Consider the following 13685-nt stretch of genomic DNA (forward strand, 5'->3'; position numbering starts at 1 on the left):
CCACCTAACTAAAACATAATAAGGCATGGTCGGTTCACACCACTGTACCAATAACCAAACAGAACCACAAGTATAGCGACGATAGAGCTATGCTAAGTTGGTTACCCCGAGTTAAAGTTAGCCACGAATACTAAAGCACCGAGGATATAATCAGTATTCAAAACCTGTTCAGTTATAAGTTGTTGTAAGAGTTGTAAGTCGGTAGTACGCTGCCATAATGTTTACAGAGTATATGCATCAGATGTTCAATGTTTTTCCTATAAATGTACTGAAGTGTGATTACATGGCGGATGGGAGAGATGTGGCGGGGGGTCTCCCAGCGGTCAGAACGACATAAACAATCTCATCCGGACCCAATTAAACCATCTTCGCCAATGGCTGAGATAACTTTTGTGTCCTGGAACGTCAGAGGCATGGGATCCCCCAGGAAGCGAGTCATAATAAACTCCTTAATACGCTCCTGGCGACCGCATGTGTTGTGCCTACAGGAGACCCACCTCACGCCCGAAACCTCTAAATGCCTGCTAAAGCCATGGGTTCAGTGGTCAGCACACTCACATCATACATCGTATTCCAGGGGGGTGTCTCTATTGATAGAGAGATCCATCAGATGGGAGGTAGAACAGTTAAAAAGAGACTCAGAGGGTAGGTACATCTTTGTAAGAGCCAAAATAAACAATGAATCATATGTACTCCTATGTTACTATAACCCACCAACAACGTCAACAGCCCTGCTGGCAGAAGGCATACAATTTGCCTCATTCACACCGGATGTAACGACTATATGTATGGGGGACATGAATATGGTCATGGACCCACACCTGGACAGATTCGGGGGGAGTGCTCGGGGGGCGGGAGACGGGGGCCCGACCCGACTGGCCTCTGTGATCTCGGTGGCGGGATGGCTGGATTTGTGGCGAATATTTCACCCCCACCAACAGGAGTTTTCTTGCCATGCAGCCCATAATCATGCACTGAGCCGCATAGATTATATATTTGGATCCCCCTTGTTGTTTACAAAAATAGAGTCCATAGAATTTCTCCCAAGAGGGGTCTCAGACCACTCACCGCTCTGCATGGTCCTCAAAAAACCAGGCCCCCCTGCAATTAGGAATCAGCGGATACACCCGTTCTGGCTCTCACTGCTTGGCCCAAATGACCGAATAATAGACCAAATTCAGATATACTACGAGGCGCACGAGGAGAGCCGGGATAGGACGCTGGTATGGGAAGCCTTTAAGCCATACCTTAGAGGATGCTTTAAGTCCTCAATCACTTTCATTAAAAGAACCGCAGCTAAAGAGGAGGAACAGTTAGCGCAACAATGCCAACAACTAGAAAAAGAATTCATAGCCCGTCCCTCAAATGATAAAAGAGATAAATGGCTACAGGTAGGTAGAGAGTATCTGATGCATCTAAAAGAGAAGGCTCAGAGGAGGCTGTTTTTCACCCGCCAGTCCTTTTTCGAGCTAGGTAATCAGTCTAGTAAACTGCTAGCATATATGGCTCGACAAGAGACTACTTCTCCGGCTATACTAAGGGTCAAATCAACCGAGGACACAGTACTCACAGACCCCCAAGATATACTAGGAAGGTTTCAACAATTCTACCAAGACCTATACCAGTCCCAGATTAACTATACCCCAGCAGAGCTAGAGAACTACCTAACCAGCATAGCATTTCCAATAATACAAGAAGCACATAGATCCCTACTAGATGGCCCTATTACAATGGAAGATATACAGGAGGCAATGGAGGGCATGGCAAAAAATAAGACCCCGGGTACAGATGGCATACCAGTGGAAGTTTATCTTCAGTACAGAGAGGAAGTAACACCACAACTACTCTCACTATATGAGGATATATTTGAGAAAGGACGTCTTCCAGAGTCGATGTTAGAGGCTAACATAGTCCTCATACTAAAACCTGAAAAGAACCCGGAGGAGTGTGGGTCGTACAGACCTATCTCCCTCTTAAATACAGACTATAAAATCCTCGCCAAGGTATTGGCTCTCAGGCTGAACCAAGCAATTAAGGATATTGTACACCCGGACCAATCCGGATTTATTCCGGGAATGTCTACGTCCGATAATATCAGAAGAACGCAGGTAATTACGCAGGTGGGACGGAGGTGGAGAAAAGGATGGGCCCTGGCCTCATTGGATGCCGCCAAGGCATTTGACTCAGTGGAGTGGCCATATTTGATGGAAGTTCTGCGGAAATTTGGGTTCGGGGAGCCGTTCATCAGGTGGGTCTCCATCTTATATACTGCACCGACGGCGAGAGTAGTGGCAAACGGCTTGGTCTCCACCTCCTTCCCACTTCACAGGGGAACCCGACAGGGTTGCCCACTCTCCCCCCTTCTATTCGCGATCGCTATAGAACCCCTAGCACTAAAAATTCGGCAACACGCACTATACAGGGGGATTCAGATCGGCCCCAGAGAAGACAAGATAGGATTGTATGCGGACGATATAATACTCTACATGTCGGAACCCCAAGACACCCTGCCCCTGGCCGTCTCCCAGATAGACGAATTCGGGAATTTCTCAGGCCTACGTATCAACTGGCAGAAGTCTACCCTTATGCCGCTGAGAGAGGAGGACTGGGGGGTGGGAGAGGTATACCATAACCTGCAAATTGTCCCCCAATTCAAATACCTGGGAGTCTACATTACCAGGGACCACACTCAAAGTTTTAATCTAAACATTGCACCCCTAATAACAACCCTGCAACTAAAATTAAAAGCTTGTAGCTCCCTGCCACTATCTGTGGCAGGGAGAATAAATCTTATTAAAATGATAATTCTCCCCAAATACCTATACCGGCTAGAACATGCAGAAATAACTGTACCACAAAAATTCTTTAAAACCACCAACTCATTAATAACATCGTTCGTGTGGGGAAAGGCTAGAGCCAAGCTCCGTATGGAAACTCTGCAGAGACCTAAAGAGCTAGCGGGGATGGCGCTGCCGGACTTCAAAATATACTACCTGGCAGGGCAAGTCCGATATATACGTCACTGGTTGTCGGGCGCCCCTCTCCCGAACTCCGAGCACCACTTGATGTACTTCCTCTCGGAGGCATCCCTTTGGATCATTTTGGAAAAACCAGGGCTGTTGACGAAACCAATGCTACCCATTCACAGGCTCGCGGTAAGTGTGTGGAGGACATGTAGGAAACTGACGGGGCAGGAGGACACCCCCCTGGAAACCCCCTTATGGAACAATAGAGCGCTGCCGCATTTGTTGAACCTCCCAGACAGACAATTTTGGCTAAATCTGGGAATCACCACATTGGAACACCTATACATTGATGGAACACTAGTCTCCTTTGAGCAATTGCAGCAGATATACCAGGTACCTAGAACAGGATTTTTTAGATATCTGCAACTCAGACATGCATTGACTGCGCAATTCCCAGAACCCAGAAGACCCTTCTCCACATATCCATTAATAGGCATACTGCGCACACAGGGCCCTAGGGGCTTAATCTCAAAGCTATATACACACTTGTTATACTCTAAGATCCCTGGTACACAAATGGTGGTAATGGAGAAATGGAGGGAACTTATCCCAACACTGACTGATGAGGACTGGGAGACCGCAATGGCCACCTACACCAGGGTCTCGCCAGCCGCGAACAATAAACTGACCCAGCTATATATCTTACATCAATGTTATCTAACACCAACTAGACTCCATAAAATGAACAGATTAGTGTCCAGTCAGTGCCACCGATGCAGCGCTACAAGCGCAAACTTCAACCACCTAATATGGGGATGTCCAAGGGTATACACGTATTGGGAAGAGGTCACAGAGTTCCTGACCCAACTGATGGGAATACCAGTACCGCTGGATCCAGCAATGTGTCTGCTAGGGATCATAGATGAGGAGCAATGGCAACATTATGATAAAATATTCCTCACTAAAGCATTATTTTATGCCCGCAAAGTCATAGCGCTGAGATGGATGGACAGGCGCCCTCCGACAGCTACAAAATGGCAGAGTATTATCAATACCATCCTACCATACGAGAAAATAGTCTACAAAAACAGGAAACACCCTGAAAAGTTCGACAAGGTGTGGGGGATTTGGTGCGGGACAACAAACACAAACTTCACGCAAGAAATGTTCCAAAATTTATTAAGACAGAATACACCCAGACTTGGCAGGTAAAATGAGCAATAAAGATATGAATATTGCAGATGTATATACTGAGAAAGGCTGAGTAATTGTAGAAGAAATGTAACACACTTGAGTACTGAACACTGTTACCAAAGAATTCTCTGTTGTATGTAAAGTTTAATCACTTGTTAGTGTATGTAAATGCACACTGTTTGAGAAACTGCTTATTCATGTAATGTAAAATACATGCTGTTCAATAAAACGAGTTTAAAAAAAGTTAAGATATACTATATCCACTGCATTTCCCTGATCAACCCAACTAGTGATTCTGTCATAGAAGGAAATTAGATTAGTCTGGCATGACCATGCTGGCTCTGGTTAATTACTCCATTTTTATCCAAGTACTTGCATACATGCTGTTTAATAATTTGTTCAGTAGTTTCCTCGATTCACCTTCTTCCCTTTTTTGAAGATATAGTACACAGCAGCACACAAAGAGAGCCTCCTAAGAGTGAGGTGGAAAAAATGCAAGCCACCAAAGAAGGGCCTGAGCCTAAGGCCTCATGTCCAAGGGGAAAATCAGATCCACTGCAGATTCTCCATGGAGAATCTGCAGCGGGTCCCTCCTGCCCCGCGGACATGAGCGCTGAAAATAGCAATTTAAAAGCATTTACCTATCCGTAGCGGGCGGCGAAGCTCTGCTCTTCCTCACGGCCGGATCTTCATTTTCGGCCGGCGGATGAATTCCTGACGCCGGCGGCACGTCGTCGACGTGCCGCGCGCATGCGCCGGGCACATCCGCCGAGCCGAAGCAAGGGAGATGCGGCCGTGAGGGAGAGAAGAGCTTCGCGGTCCGCTGCGGGTGAGTAAATGCTTTAAATTCCTATTTTAGGTCTCCCGCGGATCCGGACGGCTTCCATAGGCTTCAATAGAAGCCCGCGGGAGCCGTCCCCGCGGGAGACCCGCATGAAAATGGAGCATGGTCCAGATTTTTTCATGCTCCATTTTTTTTAAAATCACTTTTATTGACGATCCGCGGGTATTTATCTACCCGCGGGTGGTCAATGCATCCCTATGGGGTGCGGATCCGCGCGCGGGAGATCCGCTGCGGATTTTAAATCTAATTTTGCCCGTGGACATGAGCCCTAAAGGCTCAATACAATCCAGAAGTAGTAGAAAAATGGTAGGCCTACATTTTTTATGATGACCATGGAGGAATAAAGGTTATTCTTTTATTGATACCTTTCTATGCTGCCACTTTTTCTACTACTTATTTTCTGAAGATAGGGACAACATTTACCCTCCAATCTTTTGGGACTTCTCCTGTTCTCCGGGAATTTTCAAATATTATGGCTAGTGGTTCAGCAATTACCTCTAATGCTTCCTTTAGTATCCTAGGATGTAATTCATCTGGATCTTGAGACTTGAATTCATGTTAGTTAGCTAAGTGTTCCCTCACATCTCTCTGCTTATAAATAGCCTGCATTCTTTTATTCCCCCAATAGCACAGAGAAGATCAGCTGATGTTACGTCTACTTTCTGAGAGAAAACAGATACAAAATAGGAATTTAAAAGTTCGGCCTTCTCAACATCATTTTTACCAATTCACCATTTTCATCTTGTAAGGATCCAATAACATCTTAGACTTTTCTTTTGCTTTTAACCCCCCAAATCCTTTTTTATTGCTTTTGGCCTCTGTTATAAGCCTCAATTCTTTATCAGCTTTAGCTTTTCTGACACTTGCCCTACAGTTTCTACAAACCGCATTATATTCTTCTTTACTTATTCCCCCCTCTTTACATTTGATAAACATATTTTTCTTCCTCTTTGAAATGTGTGCAAGTTCTGTTTTCAGCCATTCTGGTCTCTTTAAATGCTTTTCATTATTTATCCCTAAGGGCTTACTTACACAGCGTTCTTATGGCCGGCCAATATACGCTTCCATCGGAGCAGTACCCCCCCCCCCCCCCCCCTTCCCTCCCACTCACCAACTCTCTGCCTCTCTCCTCCGCTCCTAGCGGTTTGCAATGGAAATGGGCGGGACGGGGGGGGTGGAGCTAAGCTCCTGTAATGGAAATCCACATCATGGCCTACATGATAACAGGATTTTCATCATCACAGATTTGAAATCTGCTTGTGGAAATAAGAAGCAGCGTGTCGCTTCTGGACATGGAATTCATCGCAAAATCTGCATGCAGATTTGCCCCTTTAAATGCACATGCTGATCCACGGTAAATTCTCCCCTGCCCCCCGCCGCACTCTGCTTACCCCCCATCCCAAGCCTGCTCGGACCAGTAAGCAGTTACTCGAGAAGAACGATGCTCGCTCGAGTAACTGCTTTATCCGAGCGTGCTCGCTCATCTCTAGAAGTGAGCATTACATATGTCACACATGTCCCTGTGCATTTAATTTAATGCGGGGATACTAATGAAAGCCGCTAACGACGCATTGACGTCATCACGTTTCTCTCTGTAATGCATGTTTTTGCGTTCCTCCTAACCCATTCATTAAATGGAGATTACAATGTGGAAACCCATCTAGTGCTGACAGACGTAATGACGTCATTGTGTTACTCCCATTGGAACACACGTTCTTTGCTCCGCTTCACTGGGAGTCATGTCACCGGCGACACCACCTTTTGACATCATCATTTGATGCTGAAACACTACCGATTAACCACGCGGTATTGTAAGTACATGCTCTCTATATATACAGACCGATACAGTGATAGATGTATCTTTAGGGCGCCTACCCACTAGCGATATGTTTTCTTGAGATGCGAGAGCGAGTGAAAACACATGATTATGATAGCAATGATTTTCAATGGTTTCATACTGATTTGCGATTTTTCACTCGAGCCTCGCAGCGCTAAGGAAAATCTGCGATATTGCCCATTGATTTCAGTGGGGCCAGCGGCAGCAGTGCCAGCCCCATTGAAAACATAGGGAGTACATTACGGACTTCTACCACAGCTGTGACAGCAGTCCACGGTGTTATCCCATTGCTTTCAATGAATGACATTGAATGACAGCTGAGCGCTGCCTGTGATTGGTCACAGCGCTCAGCCAATCACAGACAGCACTTTCTGGGGCCGCGGATTTTTGAATCACCTGCCTCCAGAAGACAAAAGACTACTTCTGGGGCCGGAGAGAAGAGCCGGACTGCTCGTCTAGGTGAGTGAAAAAAATATTTTTTTTTTTTTTTTTACAGCTAGGGGTGATTTTTCAGGCAAGGTCTTATATTTCAAACCCTTCCCGAAAATGATTGCTGCAGGGGTTGCCTGCAACCCATTGCTTTCAATCAGGCCGCAGCAGTGCCGACCCCATTGAAAGCAATGGAATAGCATCTCTGACTTCTACCACAGCTGTGGCAGAGGATTCCTTCATCCCCGCGTTCCCCGCCTGAATGAAGGAATCTCCTGCCATACCTGTCATAGCTGTGGCAGAAGTCTGCGATGTACTTCCTATGTTTTCAATGGGGCTGGCGCTGTCTTCACCTGTCATTGTTTTCCTATTTAACACTTGAGCACCTCTGGGTCTAGAGATACGTCTCCCAACTGCTGTGGCACGCTGCAGGGGGGGGACTCATGGAGGGATCCCCCCTAAACCACTAAGTGATGTCTCCATATCACACAGGCATTTACATGCAATATGTCGCATAAAGATGTCTTCCTCACTGTGAGCGGTTTTCATTTTTTTCCAATGAGCATAAGGCCTCCTTCACACGGGCGACTCGCGACGTTTTGTTGCCCATGTTTCCCTATGGAGCCTTCCTCTTTGTTACATCACATTGCAGGAAAACGCGATTTTCGTGTGGTGCGATGCAACTTTGACGGTAGGAAATCCTACTGTTAAAGCCTAAACTAAGCCCTAGCTGAAGGAGAAAAAAAACCACATACATCCCTTAGAAGCGCTGCCCAACGCTGCTGCAGCTTCCTCTCTGTCCCCGGCACTGTATCTCTTCTGGCCGGGGATTCAAAAATCCCATACTCATGGAAGCGCTGGCTGTGATTGTTTCTTTGAGCACTGGCTGTGATTGGCTAAGCATCAGCCAATCATAGCAATTCATCGGGCGCTGGCTGTGATTGGCTAAAGCGTCAGCCAATCACAACCACCCTTCCAGGAGGCAGGGATTTTTCAATCCCTGTCCAGAAAAGATGAAGAAGACTGCCGGGGATCGGGAAGAAGCAGTGGCAGAACCCAGGACATCGCTTCTAGGTGATGTTTAGTTTTTTGTTTTTTTTTCTTCTTGCAGCTACGGCATATATTCGGGGTAGGGCTTATATTTCAAGCCCCCACCATGAAAATCCTTGTATGCAACTTTGAAGCGCTACATAATCATGATATCACCGCGAGAAATCACAGCAATATCACACTGATCAGCGTTGCAATATTGCTGCAATTTTCTCGCTGCGATGCCATGTCCGCCGTGTGAAGGAGGTCTAAGCCTTTTTCTTTTCTTATATGCCACTGAAGAGGAGTTGTTGGGCCTCCATACACATTAGATAGTGAACCAATCTGACTAATATTATTGTGTTCGGATAACCTTTATCTATTGTGTATGGCTAGCTTTACACAAACCACAGGTTGGGCAATTGCAAGTACCATATTTTTCGCTCTATAAGACTCACTTTTTTCCCCTAAAGTGAGAAGAAAAAGTCAGTGTGTCCTATAGAGCGAAGATGCCGAAATTCGGACCGCCGGCAGCTGTGTGAGACGGATCACACATACTTCTTACACAGCTGCCGACTGCATACATAGTAGGGGAGTTGTACTAACAGCTGATTAGTGGGACGGGGAGCAGGAGTTCCCTCTGGGCTGCTCAGTAATCAGCTGCTCTTACCAAGGACGGCTCTTCTCTCCTGCTGTGTGAGAACAATGGCTGGTCCGCTCGCCCCTATGAACTGCTGATTAGTCTGCTGGATGGATGTTCTGCTGCTCCCCCAGCAATCAGCTGTAGCTACTGGATGACCACCTCTGCCTCCTCTGTATTTCACTGATGCTGCAGGTAATGCATGCTATGTGCTCACAGGATGCATTATCTGCAGGTAATGGAGAGAAATCCAGCCTGTCTGCTTTATACAGCTTATATAGAGAAATGATTGTGCTTATAAAAGCATGCAAATACACAAAACTTCCAATCTATATGAATAACCTAGACCTTTATTAAGCTTTTCATCTCAGTTTAATGGTAGAGTCAAAAAAATCTAAACCTCCCCCCCCCCCCCCCCCCGCCTCGTCTGGGGGAGTTCAAAATATTTTTTCCTATTCTCCTCCTCTAAAACCTGGGTGCATCTTATCATCAGATGCTTTTTATAAAGCGGAACATATAGTAATGGCAGAATTACAACACAAAAGTTAAAATACGGGGGAAAAAGAAAACTTTCTGCAGCCCTTTGTAAAAACCATATTATTCTACATTTAACATACTACTAATTAAACATTGGCAGCTTAAAAATGAAGGTGATTTTGCAGGCATTATATTAGAGAAGCTGAGCAGATTGTGTATGACTGTACATACAGGAGTAGCTGTCAATCCCTAATAGCTTCGCCCACTGGACTGTACATACAGGAGCAGCTGTCAATCACTGATGGCTCCGCCCAATGGATTGTACATGCACAAGCAGCTGTCAATCACTGATAGCTCCGCCCAGTGGATTGTACATGCAAAAGCATCTGTCAATCACTGATAGCTCTGCCCAATGGACTGTACATACAGGAGCAGCTGTCAATCACTGATAGCTCCGCCCAATGGATTGTACATACAGGAGTAGCTGTCAGTCACTGATAGCTCCGCCCACTGAACTGTGCATACAGGAGCAGCTGTCAATCACTGATAGCTCTGCCCAATGAATTGTACATACAGGAGCAGCTGTCAATCACTGATAGCTCCGCCCACTGGATTGTACATACAGGAGCAGCTGTCAGTCACTGATAGCTCCGTCTACCCGACTGTTTAGCTCAGAATTTACATCAGATATAAATGAGTGAAATACTGAATACTAATCTACTGAATCTTCACTGTAATCCATTCAGAACTTTTTCTTTAAGTCCAATTTACTGATTTTTGCTTCCATTTTGTTTTTCAGCTCTCTAAGCCTGATTGCAAACATTTCTGGGATGTGTTATGTGAGCGCATCAGAAAGTAGCAGGCCACAGATCCGGTCAGCTGCCGAACATGTAAAAGTCTTAGATGCCATAGACAATGTTACCGTCTTTACTGCAACTGGAATCGATCATGCTAATATTGTAGAAAATGCCGACGGCTCCTACTCAACTCGGCGTCTACAGTTTAAGGCGCTCACTCATTCTGAGGCCAAATTCAGGTTTGATTTTGGTGATGGAACCACCAGTCTTCCTATTAATGGAAGTCCGCAGACTACTGGATTTGGTGCATCCGCTTTTCATAGATATAGCAAAGGTAATGTCAGTGTTGTACAGCGTGCCGCACAAATGTGTTATACCGGAGCCGGCCATACACATCAGATAGAAGTATGTTATGCCGGAGCCGGCCATACACATCAGATAGAAGTATGTTATGCCGGAGCCGGCCATACACATCAGATAGAAGTATGTTATACCGGAGGCGGCCATACACATCAGATAGAAGTATGTTATACCGGAGGCGGCCATACACATCAGATAGAAGTATGTTATACCGGAGGCGGCCATACACATCAGATAGAAGTATGTTATACCGGAGCCGGCCATACACATCAGATAGAAGTATGTTATACCGGAGCCGGCCATACACGTCAGATAGAAGTATGTTATACCGGAGCCGGCCATACACGTCAGATAGAAGTATGTTATGCCGGAGCCGGCCATACACGTCAGATTGAAGTATGTTATGCCGGAGCCGGCCGTACACGTCAGATAGAAGTATGTTCTGCCGGAGCCGGCCGTACACGTCAGATAGAAGTATGTTCTGCCGGAGCCGGCCGTACACATCAGATAGAAGTATGTTCTGCCGGAGCCGGCCGTACACATCAGATAGAAGTATGTTCTGCCGGAGCCGGCCGTACACATCAGATAGAAGTATGTTCTGCCGGAGCCGGCCGTACACATCAGATAGAAGTATGTTCTGCCGGAGCCGGCCGTACACATCAGATAGAAGTATGTTCTGCCGGAGCCGGCCGTACACATCAGATAGAAGTATGTTCTGCCGGAGCCGGCCGTACACATCAGATAGAAGTATGTTATACCGGAGCCGGCCGTACACATCAGATAGAAGTATGTTATACCGGAGCCGACCGTACACATCAGATAGAAGTATGTTATACCGGAGCCGACCGTACACATCAGATAGAAGTATGTTATACCGGAGCCGGCCATACACATCAGATAGAAGTATGTTATACCGGAGCCGGCCGTACACATCAGATAGAAGTATGTTATACCGGAGCCGGCCGTACACATCAGATAGAAGTATGTTATACCGGAGCCGGCCGTACACATCAGATAGAAGTATGTTATACCGGAGCCGACCGTACACATCAGATAGAAGTATGTTATACCGGAGCCGGCCGTACACATCAGATAGAAGTATGTTATACCGGAGCCGGCCGTACACATCAGATAGAAGTATGTTATACCGGAGCCGGCCGTACACATCAGATAGAAGTATGTTATACCGGAGCCGGCCGTACACATCAGATAGAAGTATGTTATACCAGAGCCGGGCCATATACATCAGATAGAAGTATGTTATACCGGAGCCGGCCATACACATCAGATAGAAGTATGTTATATCGGAGCTGGCCGTACACATCAGATAGAAGTATGTTATGCCGGAGCCGGCCGTACACATCAGATAGAAGTATGTTATACCGGAGCCGGCCGTACACATCAGATAGAAGTATGTTATATCGGAGCCGGCCGTACACATCAGATAGAAGTATGTTATACCGGAGCCGGCCGTACACATCAGATAGAAGTATGTTGCTAATTGAACAAGCATTGAGCGAAGGGTTGTCTACTGAAAATTCATTCAGATGCAGCAATATACATTTTAGTCTATATTGGTTTTCATGGTTGCTTAGATTAGCCATACGTGTTCAATGACGCTGGGCAACGGATGGGAGAGCCTTAAATGAAAGGTTGATTCTGCAAAAAAGATCTTTCTTTGAACCGAGAATCTTGTCTGACTATTGAACGAAAATTTCAAACCTGACCGACTTCTTTCTGGATGATGGCTGTCTTAACAGTCGGCTGAAATAATCAATTACTGTTGACTTTCACCTGATGAACGATCGTTTTGGTGGAAATTGACCATATTCATCAAGTTTTATCTAACGTGCATGGGCATCTTAAGTGTATGTGTCAGAGAAAGTGGCCCATATAGTGGATGAAGATTACAATAGGTGGGTGTAATATTACTATTAGAGGAAACCCCTCATCTTGGGCCGCCTGCAGACGGCCGGGTCGGATCCCGCTGTGAGAATTCTTGCAGTGGGATCCGACCCGTGCCCCTGCAGTGACCAGTACGACTCACCCGCCCCCGCGTCTCCTCCGTTCTTCTATGTGCCGGCTGCCGCTCAGCCGACGCATGCGCAGAGCGGAGCCGGCACGTCACTAGTGACGTTTCTTTGCGGGCCTCTGCAAGACCCACAGAGACATAAGGCATGCTGCGATTTGTTTTCCGCGCGTGTTTTCACGTGGACAAATTATGTAATACAATCCTATGGCAGCGGACACGCGCGGAAATTCTGCCGCAGAATTTCCACCCGTCTGCAGGAGACCTTAACTGTAGGATGATTTTATGGACTAGTTTTGTTCACACCAAAGTCCACACCAAAAATTTGTATTCTTTTGACCCTTAATTTCAAACAACACATGGTAATTAGGAAAGTCCATGTTACTGAAAATCCTGGTAATACCCAATTTCCCTGAAAATAAGACCTATCCCTAAAATAAGTCCCATCATGGATTTTTCTGAATTTTTTGAGACTGCAAAATGATTTTTCAGGATTTTTGAGGATGCTTGAACTATAAGCCCTACTCCAATATTAGGCATTAGATACAGTTAATAAAAAAAAGTCCATTTAAATAGTGTCCAGGCAGCTATACATGTAGAAAAGTGAAATATTTTGGAGCAAAAATTAATATAAGACACTGTCTTATTTACAGGGAAACAGTAGTACCCATTGTTCAATTACTTTTATCGCTCCAAGCCTTGGTTTCTCATGGAAGTAAATGGGCGCTGTAGATTTGTTTGCTAATCACCGTAATACTGTAAAAGGCGGTTAATGTATTACTTTCTCTTTTAGCTGGTGATTACATCATTAGAGTTCTGGCGTTTAATGATCTATTTGCTGCCACGGCTGCGATTGGTCCTTACTATGTACAGGCAGCTCCGGCGGGCTTGTCAATAGTCATGGGTTCCAATAGTGTATATAAAGATGACATCATATCATTCAGCGCTGCACTCACTGGGGGAACAAACGTGTCATACCTGTGGAGTATAGGGGATCGACCGGCCCACAACAACATTGGTAAGTTTCCACTATTTCTTCATTATCTAGTTGTTTCATCTTGATTTAGCTTTGTAAGACTTTAT

The 13685-nt window shown here is 45.7% G+C and overlaps 1 protein-coding gene across 1 annotated transcript in view; it reads left to right on the forward strand.

The window, feature by feature from the left end:
- The window catches only part of LOC136586548 (polycystin-1-like protein 1), a 258667-nt gene that overhangs the window by 31686 nt on the left and 213296 nt on the right, over positions 1-13685 (forward strand). The window contains exons 3-4 of the mRNA XM_066584683.1: positions 10216-10547; positions 13396-13620. Coding sequence (XP_066440780.1) covers positions 10216-10547; positions 13396-13620 — 557 coding nt within the window. The remainder of the gene's footprint in view (positions 1-10215; positions 10548-13395; positions 13621-13685) is intronic.

The sequence above is a fragment of the Eleutherodactylus coqui genome, chromosome 12 (assembly GCF_035609145.1).
Source record: "Eleutherodactylus coqui strain aEleCoq1 chromosome 12, aEleCoq1.hap1, whole genome shotgun sequence".
Taxonomy (NCBI): Eukaryota; Metazoa; Chordata; class Amphibia; order Anura; family Eleutherodactylidae; genus Eleutherodactylus; species Eleutherodactylus coqui.